At 35.3% G+C, this 18,450-nt stretch overlaps 1 protein-coding gene and 1 pseudogene across 1 annotated transcript; both read left to right on the top strand.

Annotated features, from left to right (window-relative positions):
* The first annotated feature begins 2,108 nt into the window (after positions 1 to 2,108).
* LOC115229743 (acetylcholinesterase-like) lies at positions 2,109 to 3,836 on the top strand. Its single transcript, XM_029800050.1, has one exon. It carries the CDS (start codon positions 2,109 to 2,111, stop codon positions 3,834 to 3,836), a length of 1,728 nt encoding a protein of 575 aa, XP_029655910.1.
* Positions 3,837 to 4,057: 221 nt separating this feature from the next.
* Positions 4,058 to 7,887, top strand: LOC115229744 (annotated as a pseudogene).
* The last annotated feature ends 10,563 nt before the right edge of the window (positions 7,888 to 18,450 follow it).

The following is an 18,450-nucleotide window of genomic DNA, read 5'->3' on the forward strand; positions in this document are numbered from 1 at the left end:
AGCTTTCTGTAGAACGATCTTCTGTTCAACTCGAAGTTTCTATTATCTATTCCATATTGCCTTCTTGAATCTGAAACTGATAACTTTTTGTTTAGAATTTTGATTTGATCATTTATTGTAGACGATATTCTCTCAAACTCCCCCCTTTTAGACTTCTTATAATTGTAGGAGCAGAGAATGTCTACTGCTTTCTTCCGTTCCTCATCTTTAGTGGTGGACATAAAATGCTTTGATATTAACCGATCATTCTCCATCAAAGATTCAATTTTATTTTGGATTTTTTGTTTCCAATTCGACTTGAATGTCAATTTACTTGATATCTGTTGATATACACATTGTGCTGAGTATATCAAAGACGAAATATCCTCAATACTTGCAGGAATGTTATTCGACGTGTATTCAATTAGGGCTTTATTAATCATTTCAATCACTTCATGATTTACATGCTGAGATTGAATCTTTCTTGTTTGCTTCCTTTCTTCGATTGGTATTGATTTATTTTGATCAATTTGAATTAATAATCTTCAAAAATTTTGTTGTACAGTGTCAAATCAGGTAATTTTCTATTCATATTATGTCCAGTTTTGGTGATTTCATTATTTCCGCGGAAAGTAGTAGCAAGTTTTTTCAATTCGAATATCGATTTTTTCTTACCAAATTTAGAATTAAAATAGCTGGCCATAAGTGGCCACCCTCCCCTAGGTACTCGCTTGAGACGATCTTTGACATAGTTCAAAAGAGATGACATCCACTCTCCTGGGTTGGACGAATCAATAGACTCACAAATAGCTTTTAAGGATAACAAAGTTGACGAGAGCTGCTGAGTTTCATTGTATTTGACAGGGGCATTAAGACAGCCATGAACAGACAAATCCACATTTTCTTGAGCGTCATTTACTTGGTATTCTGTGGATGCGTCCATGGAAATGACTTTTCCAGACTGAGAAAAACCAACCATCCTTACACCACTAAACAAACTTAATTTCTTACATTTATGTATATATAAATATTTGTTTAGGGATCGTTGAGACCCAAATAGAGCATGCTTCTTCAAAAAAGAAACTGGACAGTTGTATAATAAGGAACACACGGTTTATGAAATTGTTTCTTTTTTTAATTCTCCAAAGCAGTCCACTCATAATAAAAAGTTGCCTCACTAAATGGACTTTTAGAGTTGAAATTGAGGAATGACTTAGTCATACCATATTACAAGTATAACAAAGGTTATCTTGTGTTTGATAGTAATACAACGACCATCACATCCATTTCCACTTACTTCAAACAAGACAGTGCTGATACTGAGGAAATATCATTGACTAACAAAACAAAAAAACTAAAGAGTTGTTGATTGTTGCGAAAAGTGTAGGTAAATCATCTTGGGCCTTGAACTTTAACGCGTATTTGTCAGTGAAAAAAAATAAGTGCAGTAAAATCAGATATTTTTGTGTCGAGTGTCGACATCGAATGGGGAATTGGCAGAGTATCTCTATTTTTGAAGCAGGCAATTCTTTTTAAATCCAATGTATATATGACTGTAATGACCAGCTTTGGTAATTCTGCGCATTTAGTTACTTTTCCTTGGTTCTTTCGTCCAGAAAGTTGATCAAGCGGTCATTTCGTTTCAAAGAACATCTGATATTTGTCCGAGAAATTTCCTTTGAAGTCTGATGGCAATTATTCTAACTCGCATTTCTCTTAGGAATGCCATTTTGGTTCATTTCCTAGAAGTATAACGATTTTATTTGTATACATATGTTTTTATATTAAAGACTATTTCCTACTGTGATAACACTTAAAAGCCCTTCGTGAATTATTCAATTTGTTCGAAATAAGATATTTTCGTGTAAAAAATCCAATTACTTATAATATGGATTATCTAAAAATGTATTTCAACAAATAATACTATCCGGATATAAGAAAATTTACTGTCAAAATATCAGAGTCGTTATCTCTAATCCATCAAAATACAAGAGCAGTGATTAATGAATATATAAGAATTCGATTAAATGTGATTGATTTTACCTCAGAGTCCTTATCATTTGTTTATACGTGTACGGGAATGAGTTAATATGACTAAAACCACGTAAAGAATGAAAATAAGGGTAGTAATGGGGACGTTTTTTCTACTCCATTTGATCTTCGGAACAAATGAAGGACTCCCCAGAGTGGAGACTGATAACGGAACAGTAGAAGGATTGACGACTTTACATTTAAATAAAGAAATTGACAAATTTCTTGGAATACCATTTGCCAAGCCACCAATAAACGAATTAAGATTTCAACGACCAATTCCTCCTGATAATTGGACTGGGGTTTTTGAAGCAAAAAAACTTCCAAATTCTTGTGTTCAGGGCATTGACAAAAATTTTGGACGTTTTCAGGGAGTAGAAATGTGGAATGCAAACACTAATCGTAGTGAAGACTGTCTTTACCTCAACATTTGGAGACCGAAAGGAACGAAGGAATCCCTTCCAGTTATGGTCTGGATATACGGCGGAGGATTCTACAGTGGCACATCTACACTTGAAGTTTATGATGGAACAACGTTGGCGGCAACAGAAAACATTGTTGTGGTAACATTCAACTACAGAATTGGAATGCTTGGATTTATCGCACTTGGCCACCCTCAAGCTGACGGAAACGGAGGTTTATTCGATCAACTTTTGGCTATGAAATGGGTAAAGAACAACATTGCCAATTTTGGTGGCGATCCAACAAGAATAACAATTTACGGAGAGAGTGCAGGTGCAGCGTCCGTAAGTATTCATTTGGTGTCAAAACTGAGTCGTCCTTATTATTCTCGAGCCATTTTGGGAAGTGGGGCATCAACAAGCAGTTGGGCTGTGGTTCCATACGACGAAATAAAACGACGTTCATTGCTGGTGGCGATAAAATATTTAAATTGTCCTGCAAAGATCGACCAAATTGAACTCATTTTAAATTGTCTGATCAGAATTAAAGATCCAATGCTTATTGCAAAATATGAATTTTATGTCGTCGATGGAATTTCTCAGTTTCCGTTTGTTCCTGTCATTGACGGACATTTCCTCACAAAACATCCTTCAAAATCATTCGCTTTGGGGGACTTCAAAGACTGTCCGCTCCTGATGGGAACTGTCAAGAACGAAGGAAACTACTTTATAGTCTACGAATCACTAAAAACTTACAATATTTTAAATGGCAGTGACCTTGATGCGGCAAATTTCTCATGGACAATGTCAAATTTATTTTATTACTATCCAATTTATCCATTTGTGTCATCAATTTTGATTACTGACTTGATCAAATTTTTTTACAGTCCGTGGAATAATCCCCAGCCATCCAACATCGACTACAGATCAGCCATTGATGCAGCAGTGGGAGATTGCTATTTTATTTGTGGTTTGAACATTATTTCGGAAGCATATTCCGACAGAGGACTACCTGTTTATTACTACAGATTTTGGCACCGATCTTCTGCAAGTACCTGGCCTGAATGGATGGGTGTGATCCATGGAGATGAACTTATTTATACCTTTGGAGTTCCTCTGACTCAGATTGATAAATATCTTTTAGAAGAAGTCGAACTTTCAAAACGAATGCTTCGATATTGGGGAAACTTTCTAAGATCTGGGTTGATAATATTTTTTGGCTTTTTTAGAGATCCAAATAAGCCAAATAACATTGTTTCAAATCAGCTGCTCTCTTACTGGCCTCCACAGACATCGTTGGATAAAAAATATATTTTTTTGAAGACTACAACCGACTCAACGGTACAAATGATTGGTACAAACCCACGGTCATATCAATGCGCATTTTGGAATTCTTTTATGCCTAAATTCGCTTCAAGTATTTGATTTTTGGCTCAATAAGTTAGATATATATGAAAGGTCCAGTTGCAAGGGACATGAAAAAATGTCAAGTTTTTACTATTTTTCGGTTATTATTTTACAGCTTATAAATTTCTGGTTATAAAATAGTAGTTTTTGTTGAATTATAAAATATATTTACAATCGATACTTTCAAACTAAAATACACACTTGTTTGCGTGGTGGTGTACATAATATTATAACTCATAATGCAGGACCATATGTCTTCGCAAGCTTTATTTGACTATTTAAACTGTGATCCTACTATTGGCCTATCCCGAACGGAAGTAATTTCCATTAGGCAAAGAACAGGGTTCAACGAATTGAAAAAACACAAACCAACTCCTCTCTACATACGCTATCTCCAACAGGTGAAAAAATCCCTTATTCCCAGTTCACCGAGCCTATGATACTTCTCCTCATAATCTCCGCAGCAATCAGTCTAATAATAGGCCACTACGACGACGCCACGAGCATAGCTGTTGCCATTTTCATCGTTGTGAGCGTCTCCTTTATTCAAGTATATTTAAAAAATCTCACAATTAGGAATATCGATCTGAAAAATCGATCGATTCACTAAAAAAACTTGTCCCGATGATGTGTCGCTGGTTTTTGACGACTTTTATATTTTAAAGTTTAAGGGAAGGAAACGTGGAACTAATTGAAGCCAAAGAACTTGTTCCCGGAGACGTTGTCCTTCTTGAAATAGGAGATCGAGTTTCTGCTGATATTCGACTTTTTGAAGTATAATTTTTAGCTATTTTAGGCCGTGGATTTGTTTGTAAATGAATCTGGTTTTACAGGAGAAAATGAGCCACAGCACAAGATTGTAGACGCCAGTGGGACTACAAATCGGTCCCTGGTTTATATGGGAACTTATATAGTTGGAGGACACGGCAAGGTTGTTTGTTTTTTGTTTATTTTTTAGGGTTTTGTGGTAGCAATCGGAAGTAGCACACAGTTTGGGGAAGTGTTTGAACTTGTGCAATCAGAAGAGGTTGATTGTCCAAAAATGTTAATTTTAAAGCCACCAAAAAGTCCTTTGCAGATAAATATGTATATTTTGGGTAAACAACTCACAATTTTCTCTCTGACTATAATCGGACTCATTATGGTGACGGCGTTTTTCCAACACAGAGAGATCCTTCATGTTTTTACTACTGCTGTGAGGTTATTGGCTCATTTAATACTTGTAGTTTAGCAGTGGCCGCAATTCCCGAGGGTTTGCCAATCGTGGTGACAGTTACGTTGGCCATTGCTATCATTCGAGTGGCCAAATTACGTTGTATTATAAAAAGGATGTCGACAGTGGACACATTGGGTAGTACTACTTACAATATATAGCCTGTGTCAATGTTTGTTGTTGTGATAAGACGGGGACACTCACAAAAAACGAGATGACTGTCACTGACATGATCACCCCCGATGGGGAACATTTCAATGTGAGTGGTGCGGGCTATTTTGAGGACGGAGTTGTGTATTTGGCGGGAAATCCTGTTGTACAGGAGTCCGCACTGTCCCTTTCTTACCTCCTAGAAGTAGCCCGTATTTTATAAGTGTGTTTAGACGGCCTGTGTTTGTTGCAATGCTGACTTTCCTACACCTGGAAGCGTGAATGGTCAGCCGACGGAACTGGCGATATTAAAATGTGCCCAAAAGGTTTATTTGCTTGTGGGGATTTCTTTAGTTCAGAATGGAGGATCCTCGGCTTAGACGTTTTTACAGAATCAGAGAATGGCCGTTTAGTTCTGAGTCAAAAACGATGGGAGTTTTGTGCACGATAAACGACGTATTGCCTACATTAAAATTCTAAAGGGATCACAAAACGGGAATGTCTATTTCTTGAAGGGGGCTTATGAAATAATCATTTCTCGGTGTTCTTTTTACTTTGATTCAATCCGTGGATATTCTCTTCCAATTTCCGCCCAGGATTTGAGTCGTTTTTCGGCACATGTAAAAGAATTGGCATCCAAAGGTCTCCGAAGTAAGACTAAAATAAATAAATCGAGTCATTTCTGTGGCACGTGGGTTTTCGGATGATGGAATGTCGTATGTGGGGTCGATTGGACTGATGGATCCACCCAGAGAGGATGTCGTTGAGTCCATACAAGTCCTACAAAGGGCTGGCATAGCTGTGAAAATGATAACCGGAGATTCACAAGACACAGCCCTCTCGATTGGTTATTTTATTAAGTGTATATTCAGCTGGGAATTTGGGAATCCGATTGCCGAATGACCGTTATTTGTCGGGGGATGAAATAGAAGAGATGGACTTGATGGAGACGACTGTGTTTTATAGGACGAGTCCCAAGCACAAGCTGATTATAGTGAAGGGACTGCAGTCGACGGGGAATGTGGTTATGATGAGTGGAGATGGAGTGAATGATGCAGCAGCACTGAGGTGTGCAGATGTGGGAATAGCCATGGGAATGACTGGAACTGACACCTGTCGTGAAGCAGCCGACTTGATTTTAGCCCGAGATGAGTTTAGAGTTATTGGGTTGACTAATTTGGCTGAAATCAACAGAAATGCTGTCGCAGAGGGGAGAAGTATAATTCATAATATCAGGAATTTTGTCAAGTTTCAGCTTAGTACTAGTTTGGCTGCATTGAGTCTGACTGGGCTGGCTACACTCGCTAATCTGCCCAATCCACTCAATGCAATGCAAATATTGTGGATTAACATTATTATGGACGGGCCTCAGGCTCAGAGGTGTGTTGTTTGTGTTATTTTAGTGTCGCAATGGAACCGTTTGACAGTGATGTGATGAATAGACCACCTCGCTGTGCAAATGAACCCATTATTACTCGGAAATTGCTTTTTGACATAATTTTTGCAGCCTTTATTATAACGACGGGGGTTTTTGGTCTTTTTAAGGTGGAATTGAGTCGTGGGGGCTCCCAGTATTCCACAAAGGCATTCACGTGCTTTGTCTTTTATGATATGTTTAATGCACTTAATTGTAGATCTGCTGTATTTTGTGTATTATTTAGATATTTTTAGGACAAATCAATTTTCTCTGTTGGTTTTTTCAAAAATAAGTCTTTTGTTGTGGCAGTTGTGTTTTCGTTAATTGGACAGCTGTTGGTTATATATTTCCCTCCATTGAAAAAGGTTTTCCAGACTGAAGCACTTAAATTAAATGGTTTATATTATTTGATTAAAATTAATAGATTTAATCAAAATTTTATTAATTTCATCGAGTATATTTATTTTATTTGAAATTAAAAAGTTTGTTGTAAGTCGAAGACACGTGTTTTTAAATTATTCAAAAAATTCAGATATTTTAGTTTAATTACTTTTTTTGCTCTGTTTATTTATTTAATAATAATAAATTTTTAAATAATTAGTGATGTTGTCCTGTAGGGGTTTGCGCCCTCTTAGTAATACCACCGCGTTGGCTAGCAAGCTATCCGTGGATTTCAGTCTCAAAAATAGGTTTATATAATAATATATGCTTGTAAGAAAAGAATCGAGTAAAGTAATGGAAAGACCGCCCTACTCCCCTTTCAAAGCCAACAACATGGCCGAATATACAGTGGCTAGATTAGACGATATAATCAACTGGGCGAGATCTGTTAGTTTGTTACTCATTTGTAGTATTCTCTCTGGCCACTTACTTTTGGACTGGCTTGCTGTGCTGTCGAAATGATGCACATGGCAGCTCCCCGGTATGACATGGACAGATTCGGGGTCGTCTTCAGAGCTAGTCCTCGCCAGGCCGACTGTATCATTGTCGCTGGGACTCTGACTAATAAAATGGCTCCTGCCTTTCGAAAGGTGGCGATTTTGAGTAAGTTGTAGATATACGATCAAATTCCTCATCCGAAATGGGTAATTTCGATGGGTTCGTGTGCAAATGGAGGGGGATACTATCATTATTCGTATTCTGTCGTTCGAGGGTGTGATCGAATTGTGCCTGTTGATATTTATGTCCCCGGATGTCCACCCACTGCTGAAGCGCTTTTATATGGTGTTTTGCAGCTTCAAAAAAAGATTAAAAATACCAAGAATTTGCAAATGTGGTACAGAAAGTGATTCACTAACATTTTTAACCGTTTATTAATAAAGTCTGAGAGTAATACATTTTTTATTTAGAGTTTTAAATAATTGTAGAGATTGATAAAAATGGCACGGAAATTGCTTTTTTTTACATCAGTGAAAATGGTGAATTGATTGTTTACTATTTAGACCAGTGGTTCTCAACTTTTGTTTTTGTATTGCTTCTTTATTTTTTAATGAGATCCTTATTGTTGATGAAGATTGACAAGTTTTTCAAAATTAGTACTACTTTTCGTAAGTGTGATTCTAATGTCTCCTCTTTCTTCAATGTTTAGTTTGTTTTTCTTCCGATCATACTATTCAGAGTTCCGAATCCTCTCTATATGCATTTTAATGTAGGAAAACATAATATTATTGGCATAATTTTTTACCATAATTTCGAGAATTTTGAATCCGCTTGTTTTAGTCAAAAATTTGAAATTTCCTATGAATAATTCTCGAATCTGCTCTTCAAGTATTAATGAAAATTATTTTTTACCTAATTGTAAGTTAAATTAATTAAAATTCTAAAATTTTCAATATACGCTAATGATGTGTTTTTGTGTTAGCTTTCTACCAGCACAAAAATTTTTATACCAAAATATATTTGTGACAACCCATATGTTTCTGCACTTCAAATTTTCAGCATTCTTTCTTCACGAGCGAAAATTTCTTCAAGAACCATAAACGACTTTAAATAAAATAAGATTTTTGATTAGGACTGATATCAAAAAATTAAACATAACTAAAATTCCAAACTCAAATTCAACGAAATTGGTAAAGCGATATATTCTCTCTTTGTTGTGATCTGGCCTTTCTCGTCGAGAAAGTGAGGAAGGCCGGGGATGCATAATGGACAATCAATTGGCACTCATTGAGTCGGTGAGTGGCACGTAGTATTTTAGAGTTTTGTGGAGAAGGTGTGTTTCGTTTAATCTCGATTTTAATGGATTCTACTCGAATATTATTAATCACTCTTGAATAGTTGAATCAATTATTGTTGAGCCAGGAGTTCCCATTACAACATTAAACATTGTACTACAGCGGCGAATCTGGCCTTTATTGTCTCCCGGTTTCGCCCGTGCTTAAATAAATTACACGACACTACTAAAATGATTAGTCTAACAAGGTCGTTCGAGAATTACAATGTCACAACCAATCCTGGAGCAGTATTGTACTATTCCCGATCTTGCGTGTAAAAAATAACTGAAATGAAACTTACTTGAGACTTGAAAAACCCACCAAAGACCCGCGAGCCAGCTTTTGCCGACCTATGTGCTTATTAATAATAGTAATCCGGGTTTTATAAATTTGTTAGTGACAATGAAAAATATCATTTTTGGTAGCTCGGGCCTAAATGGTGGTGTCGTAGCAACTCCTCACAAAGTGAACGTGATCCAAAGTTGGATTCTCTCTTAGGGCGGGGTCGAACTGTATTATTATTAACCCGCAAGCTTGCATAGCATAGCAAACTCAGCACAAACAGTCATAGCTAACTAATCGAATGGAGAAGCTAAGGAAGAAGAAACTGTCTGTGCCAATCACCATTAGCCTTCAAATCTTTAATACAGCCTTCCGGATCCAAAGAGAGGTAGGGAATATCTGGTTCGCCCAGTTCTCATTTGTCAGCCTCCTACCGTAGCTTACCGCACGTCATTTGTTTTCGGAAGGGTTTTACATAATGAAGAATTTTTCATTGGTAATGTGATCAAGGGACTGTATTTTTTGTATGTTAAAGCTTGATAAATAATCAAAATGCATAATCAACCATTTTTAAATTCGAATCAGATTAATAGTAAATTGAATTAATTATGTAAATTCTATCTTAAATTATTTAAGAATCCAGATCGAATTATTTAATTTGCTTTAAACGGTCTTGCGAGGTAACTCCACTTCGATTAAATGAATTCTCTTTTCCTCTTGTCATAAACGAAAATATCAGGTTTATTGAATTGAACTTTCGTTTCAGTCATAATTAGGGCAATTTAAGTTAAAAGTTAAAATATATGAAAATGTGTATTTTGGCTTAAACAAAATAAATAAAGTATTTTTTAAATGAAATAGTTACTTATTAAAGAAAAAAATAAAGTTAAAAAGTTAAAAAAAAATTTTATAAAGTTAAAAATTTTAACTTTATTTAAATAGCGCGTGGGGGTTTAGTATGCCAAGAACTGCAAAAACAATGTATTTAAGGCAAAAAAATTGTTATTGAATATCGCTGGAGTTTTTATTACGAGAGAATGCGAGTTGCAATGTCAATTTGCTTATGCACAGTCAGGTGTGAGGGAAAAGCATTTTGTGAATTCTCACCGAGAGAATCGAAGAAGCACCAAATTTATTAAGTTTTTACAATTAATTTAATTTTTAGAGAATAATTTCTATCAGCTTTGTTGGACGAGTTACCAATGATGACTGGTCAATGCAAGTCACTAAGCATTTATTCAATGCGATTTACCCTTGCATAAATTGACTATGCCTCCTCTAAAGAATTTATTCAAGAATACTTCTTTGCCTCTTCCTTCCCAATACAAAGCAAGAATGTGCGTTAAACAATTGAAAACTGAATATATTGATTATTTTCAAGAAAGTTTAGGTTTTGAATATATAATTTTTAGAATCAACTTGTATTCGCCATAAGTGACGAGGTCACTATTCGTAGTCAAAAATTTGTTGCGTTTTAAGGGGATACTTAAAAATCCGATAAAACTTATTTGATTTCTTTCGTAAAAATTGATAAAACTTCTACCAAAGAAACAATTATTCAAATTGTTGACGATACGATTAAATGCGTTTAATTGAAGACAAAATTTCCTTCTCCTAATAACAGATTCCGCTAAATATATGCTAGCAGGTTTTAATTTACATATAATTATAGCTGGAAAAGTTCTTAAGCTTTTATATCCAAGGTTATTTCACGTAACTTGTGTTGCTCATCTGATGCCATAATTGTTCAATGAAAATCAGGACTATTTATCTGAAATGATTCTCTTATTGCATCAATTCAAGCGGCAATAACAAAAAATAACAGAGAAAACGACTATTTAATGAAATTGGAATTCCACCTATGTAGTTTTAACTAGATGGGGTACTTGGCTAACTGCTGCATTTTATTATGCAAAAAATTTAATGGACCATTGTTCCCTTTCGATAGCCATTGCGAAGAAGTAGATATGTCGACATCTGATTCCTCCATACATTTGAACATCACCGAGTGTAGTGATTTACTGTTAATTCGGTTAAGCAAGAGTTTCCTTTGTGCGTCCTTCAGTAACTCAATAATCAGATTTTCCCTGCCGACAGCTGCATATTTGAAGACAAGAATTCTGCGATTGTGGCTAAGTGCCATTTTTTTCCTTTTATTACTCGCAGAATACCGACCTCCGCAGACAGGTAGTCGACTGTTTTTCCAAACTTTAAGAAACTGGAAGAGTATTTATTCGTTTTGAAAGAAATTGAGGCAAGTCCTCTTCCAAGGTCTTGCGGTCCAAATAACCTCTCCTTATTTGCAGGTGTGTAACTGAGAATCGTAAGTAATCGGCGTATTGTTGGTCAATCTCATCAATTCGCCATCACCAAACCCATATAGGGTGGCTTCGTTGCTCGAAAATAAATTTCGATAAAATCTTCTGCGGTTTAATTCAAAACACGCATGCCTCTCCGGAAATCCTTCCTCAAGGAATGGATAGATATCTGTTTCTTTTTTATTCTAATTAGATCATTCAATAGAGTCTCCATTCTGGTTAGCTCCCCCTTCTTAGACTTCTTATATCCGTAGCGGCAGAGAACATTCATTGCCTTTTGCTTTTCTGCCTGAGGCAAGGTTTGTTTGAAGAAGGAACGAACTGTGTCAATTTCATCTGCTAATTTAGAGATTTTTCTTTCCATGTTTTCCAACCATGTGGTCTGGCTCTCGTAGTTAAGGCCAAATAAGCACACTGTGCAGAGAATATCGGTAATTTGATTAATATCTTGGGGCGGATCATCTTTTGTAATATGATAAATTGCAGAGTTTAATCCAGCCAGGATATCAATCATCTTGCACTCTGGAAGAGTCGCATCTCCCTTGCACATTGTTATTCCGTCTAGCCATGCTCTTTAGTTGACATAAAATGGAGCACTTTGCCGAGTAATTCTCATTGAACTTCTCCAGGACAAGGTTCCAGCCACCTCTTGGCATCCTTCCAAGTCTACAGGAAGGCCCGTAAGTTTCGTTTTCCTTAACTGCTTGGAAACGTACATGCACACACCACAACAACTATTATGACTTATTTATTTATTAAATCACCAAGACCACGCTAAAAACCGAACAAACGGATAATCAATAATGATTTTAGAAATAAATATTCTAACCTAATTAAAAAGTGATAAAAACGAATAAAGTTTTAATAATGGTTCTCAAGTAAACTATTCGCATCCTCATCTATAGCGACTTTTGAGTTTACTGAGAGATGACTTGATAAGCATTCAAAGTTTTCAAAAGAAAACACTTTTGGCTGGTGAAGCGAATTTATCCTGAAATATTAGTTTCTAAAATCATACGGAAAGTAGTCATTATAATCTAAAAATATATTGCCATAATTTAACCACTGTAGCTGTGGCGAGTCTTTCGAAGCCAAAGGAATATCCCCAACAATAAAAGCCCAAACACAAGAATCAGCGCTAAAGGAATCCATAAAACGTAGACAAGGGAAATTCCTTCTTCCCACTTGATTCTCACTGGGATAATCAGACACCATAAACTTACAATTTGCTAAAGAAATTGTAACTGTGCGGTTTAATTTAATAAATCCGTCGGATAAGATACACGTGAAAGATTTTGTCTCATTTTCCATTTTTTTCAGTTTGTCGGACGGCAATGTAATTATGAAACTACTCTTGTTTCCTTCATCTAATATAAAATAGATTGAATTGTTCAGTTCAGTAGGTTTGCCTTCATATAACCAGCTTATTTTTATTTCTCGAATTGGGTCAACAGTTCCTTGGCACGTAATTCTTGGTCGGTTAAACAAAACTATTTCTTTGTTGTTGGGGACAGAGATTGTTGGATATTCTATAATTTTGAGGTAAACTGTTTTCGCATTTCGTCCAAACTGATTTTGAGCAATACATTTAACACTCAGCGATTGAGTGGCCTTGGAAATTTCAAAAGTTGTTTCATTTTTGATATGCATATTATTATGTTTATTTAAATCTGAAACGATTAATTACTACAACTACCGTATTCCACCGAATCGACATACCAAGTTAAGGTAGGAATTGGGTAGCCTGCTTTTGGGACACATTTAAATGTCACATTATCTCCTCTTGTGGCATTCACTGAAATTAATGAACTGGAAATGATAGGCATTTCTGGCAATATTTAACAAAATATAACCATAAATAGAAACAGTGAACTCATATTTGTGTTTAAGAAGATACTTTTTAAAAAAGGGAACACACGAATATAATTTTTTTGGAATTATTTCACTCACATTAATTGATATAAAGTTATTTCCGATGAACGTGTCTCCTTCAAAAATGCCAATAGTATTATAATTTCTAAAAAAAAATTTTCGAAGGAAACCTCCCAAAAAACAAACAAGGGTAAATTTTTTCAGATTTTCCAAGCTCAATTTTTATGTCCTGTCCTCTTGGGTAAACATGGACCAAATCAAAAAAAGTTTCTTTTATAAGAAAATAATAATACCATTAATTGGATTTTCAAAAGTGTACGATAAGTAGTAATTTGGATCAGCTTGTTTAATGCACTTGTACACATATTTTAAGTCTTCTTTGAGCAAATATTTGATGTACAAATCGTTATCTATAATCACAAGTCTGTGACTCATTGACGTCGAGATAATGTCTTCTGGATCGTTTCTCATTATTTCATTGTTGTCTATTATCTTAGAATTCTGACGTTTGATCCAAATACAGTCATTGCCTCTAAGGACTGCATAAGGGGAATTTTGTTTTAAAACTATAATAAATTGTCTCAGGTATACCAATATTCATATTATTGAATGACGTTACATTCATTTCGAGAGATGTTTCACGACCGCATTCGTTTTCGACAGAACAGGTAAAGACTCCTGGCTGGATGTAGTGCTTACTGAATACGAGGTTTCTTCCGTCCATATGGAAAGGTACAATTTGCTTAAAATCAATGGAGACACCATCTATTGTCCACCTGACTATAAATAATAATATCAAACATGTAGTTTTTTTCAGGAAATGTATTTATAGGACATTCTATGTGATAATACGTGTCATTAAGAAGAATTGTAGTGTCGGACGTGTCCATATATGGAGGGAGACAGACATTCGCTGTAAGAGTAAAAAATAGGAACAGATAAAGCAGCATTTATGTTTATTATCGGCTTTTTTATGTTAAATATTTGCGGAAATTCTTTTCCGATATTTGGTGCAAAGAAAACAAGGTTTAGTCAAAATCAATATCTTACATTATCACATTCAGATAAGCCATATCTCGGCCTAATGCTAGTTTTACTGTGTCAGGGTTAACTAATGGGATCAATTATTGCTATATTAGTCTCATAGATGGAACATGAACTCATTTTATTTCCAAATATGTCAACTAAGTTGTTTTCTGATAGGGCTAAAAAATTAATTCAAAGTTTTATTGTTATAAATGTTTAACTGAAATGAACAGATTGAATCAATTTCTTTAAAACCAACTGAGAAAAATTATAGAGATAAAATTACCAAGAAAAATATCAAACAGACATTCAGGACCGATCAACGTGAATATTCTGAATTCCAGATAGCGAGTGTTTGGCCACGTATTAAGACTGGACAGTATCATTTCTCCAAATATCGCACTAGAAAGCTATTTTAATTGATCCGAAGGCGCATTCCGTAAAAAGCCCAGAGCCACTCTACCTACTCAAAACTTTTGATTTTTAGTTACTGCAAAATAATAATAATACATAAATGTTTAACAGAATATAAAACATTATCCAGCCAGAATAAGATTAATATATAAACGTATGAACATAATTGTTTTCAGATTTTCAACTATCTGTTAAAAATTAGTCAAGATCCTTGTTGAAATAAAAAGTAGGTCAATTAATTTATATAAACCTTTTACAAGTTTAAAACCCACTTGTTGGAAACACTCAAAGACAAATTAGTTAATGTATCACATAAAAACACTAACAAACAGTCGTTCTGTTTCAATAGAAACAAATTAGAGTGATGTTAAATGCTCAAGGAAAAGAATAAGGCTATTTTATAGAGATTCGAATTTAGACAATTTATTTATTTTACTAGTTAGGAAGACAGGAAATACTAGCCATTATCGACGACGGGAAATTTTTAAAAGAATGAGGCACCGGAGTGTCTCTACTGAGCAGCATATTTCCCTGATAGACACTTTAGATATCTGACGTCCACTACAAAGCAACCGCGCCTTCTCCAGGACGGACTGTATTTTGGGGACGCAGGATTCATAAGCGTTATCCAATTTTTCTTTGAGATCGAGACCGTAGGCCAACTTAATGGCGTAACGCCTCGTTTTCTCGAGTTTGTTGATTAGACAAACCCTCTCACTTGTGTCATACCAGCCCTCAAACCCGTATGTGAGAATCGGTTGTACACATGTCTTGTATATGTAGATGTATGTTTCTGGTCTCAGATAAAATCTGATCAGGCTTCGTAGGATTTTAACGGCTCTCTTCTTTTGGGTATCGATATGATTTCCCTAACTCCAAAGACACGAGCAGTTTCGTTCCTCCGCTTCGACAGCCTGCACACTGTGCTCTTGTCACGGGCCAGCGTTAGACCTTTGCACGAGTCCATTCCATTATCCTTGCAAGGTATGGTTCGAGCCCCGCCTTCGAATTCGACTGTAAAACTTCTTTGTTGAATCAATCCTGTTCTACAACTCAAAGACCTGGGGTCTAACTGCCAAAGAACTAGAACAGCTCAATTTTCTACAGAAAACAATTAATACTACTACTAGGAATCCGCTGGCCAAAAAAGATGAGCAACGAAGAACTCTACATAATTATTCATACATCTGAGATCGCAAAAAAGTGATTTCCAGGAAGTGACTGCTTTTTGGACATATTCTAACAGCCTTGCAAATAACACCAGCCAATCAGGCCATGAAATCTTACTTTGTTTACCGAACAAAAGAATAACATTACCCACCACGCTCGACTATGAACTCAAGTCGATTAGAAGAAAACTAAAATCGGTCGATTATCTGGACGATCTGAGAGATTTTCCACAAAATAAGAAAGAGTGGAAACAAATAACAGGGCATATCCTCAGTCGCATGGGAAAATTGGAATCTTAATTAACCTATTGATTTCGTGAGAATTGCACTAATAATATCCGAGTGCCTGAAATCAACATCCATCAATTTCCTACACTGTAAAACTAATTTTCTTGCAATAGAGAAACATCTAAATATAAGTTCCTATTTGACACAATTCCTTTTTGCTTTGCGAGATTCCTACCACCCTTGATCTGCTCTAAATGTTCAAATGACAATTGTCGTTTATTTAATAATACTCCTGCAAAAAAATACACCCGTATCCTTGCTAAAAGCAATGCCCTAAACCAATGGTCATATTCATTGAAATGAATTCAAGATTACATTTCAACGTTGACTATTCTAAAATTGACGCCGAACTCCGTCCTCAATAAACTTCCACCGGATGTTTACCTCTTCGCAATGCTTCTTGACTATTATTTTCTGTGCTCTTTTCCGCTCTGGCCATCATCATTCATCAAATTACTACGCTCAAAAAATATAAGATTCAATCTCTCCTTTTTGTAACCTTTGCTGTATTAATTTAATTCGATACTCCAAATATAAAAAATTCAAAACAAAACAAATGAAATAGACTATCAACGTCAGATACGTCGGAGTGTCAGATTGGTCACGTTTGAAATTTCCAATAAAAGTTACATTTCTCGAATATTTTTTCCTATGTGGCCTTTCGGCCGGGGAAAATTTGCAATGGCATAATTATTTCCCAAATCTGGAATTTAATAATAACCAGATCTCAATCTGAAAATCTTTTTTCTTAGTGATGACAGGAAGGTTTCTAAGTAGTCTTGATCAGCGGATAAGCGGATGATATTCTACTTAGACCCATTAAATAAAAGTTCGATATCGGAAAAACAATACATTATACAAACTTTTTCCGACCGTGGGCAAACTTTTTCAGACGGACAGCAAAAAAAATGAGAGAAATTCTAGCAAACGATATTAAAGTACCCAAAAGGAATAGATACAGGGCGCTCGGTTTTACAGAGGAACAACAAGCACATTTCTAAAAAGGCAACTTTTCAGAGCCCTAAAAGTTTGACGCATGAAATGTTGAAAAACCTTTCACAGCGAAAACAGACGCTTCCTGGTTTCAGGAGGTTCATATTGTTACATAAAGCACAGGCACAGAAATAGAAAAGATGATCAAACAATGAAATAAAATAGAGGACGCCAAAAAAGGGATAGCTAAGAATAGGAATACGAATAAGAGGAAAATCGGAAAAAGGGAATAAAGCGAATAAAAAAAGAATAACGTATAATATTCGGAAATAAAATATATAAATATACAGTAACTTTTAATTATTTTTTGTTTATTTTTTTATAAACCAAAGTGCGCGGAACATTTTGAAAATTTGAAAAGCATTCCAAATCTCTAACCCAGAAGTCTTTTAGTTTTGTAGGGTCATTAGAGCTAAAATAACAATGACTAAAACAGTACCAGTTATTCGCCAATAAATTTGAACGCCTTCTCCAAATATAAACAGATGCACCAAATATAAAAATTCCAACAATCCCAAAAACGACCAAAAATACTGCTACTTTTGATACAGATTCAACTAAATTTATGGCACTAGAAATACTCACCAGAATTTATTAAAACTTTTATTGTTTGATTTACTTGTGATGTTTCATCAGATACGATACAGGTTAAAGATATTACTTCCTGTTTCATTTTTCGGAACTGCTTGGACGACAGGGTAAATAAAAACTCACTTTCGACTTCGGAATTTATTGTTAAATAGTTTTGATTTCTTGTATCACTCTTTATCAATTCGTTGTTATATAACCAGTTTATCTGCAATTTATAAATTGGATCGACAGTTCCCCAGCATTTAATAGCATGTTGGTCGAATTGACTTATTTCGACTAGTGATGAGTGCGACATGAAAATTGTTGGTTTTTCTGTTACTTTGAGGTAAACAGTCCTTGCAGCTTTTCCGAAATCGTTTTTTATAAGACATCGAATACTCATTGATTGAGTTATATTGTAGAAAGTTAATATGGTGCTATTATGATTCAAAGACACCTCAAAAGAATACAATTTTGTTTCTAAATCTAATAAAAACACAAAATACGATATTCCTCAGAATCCAGGTACCACTTTATTCTAGGCTTTGGGTATCCTGATTTCGGAAAACATTCAAAGATTGCTGTTGCTCCAGTAGTAGCATTCAGTGAATGAAATGTGTCGGAAATAGAAGGCAATTCTGTGAATATTTTATACAATCAAACCGTAAAAACTAACTGTGAAATTAAGGTCGTAGTTATATAAAAAA

This window comes from Octopus sinensis, unplaced genomic scaffold, assembly GCF_006345805.1.
Source record: "Octopus sinensis unplaced genomic scaffold, ASM634580v1 Contig13644, whole genome shotgun sequence".
Lineage (NCBI taxonomy): Eukaryota > Metazoa > Mollusca > Cephalopoda > Octopoda > Octopodidae > Octopus > Octopus sinensis.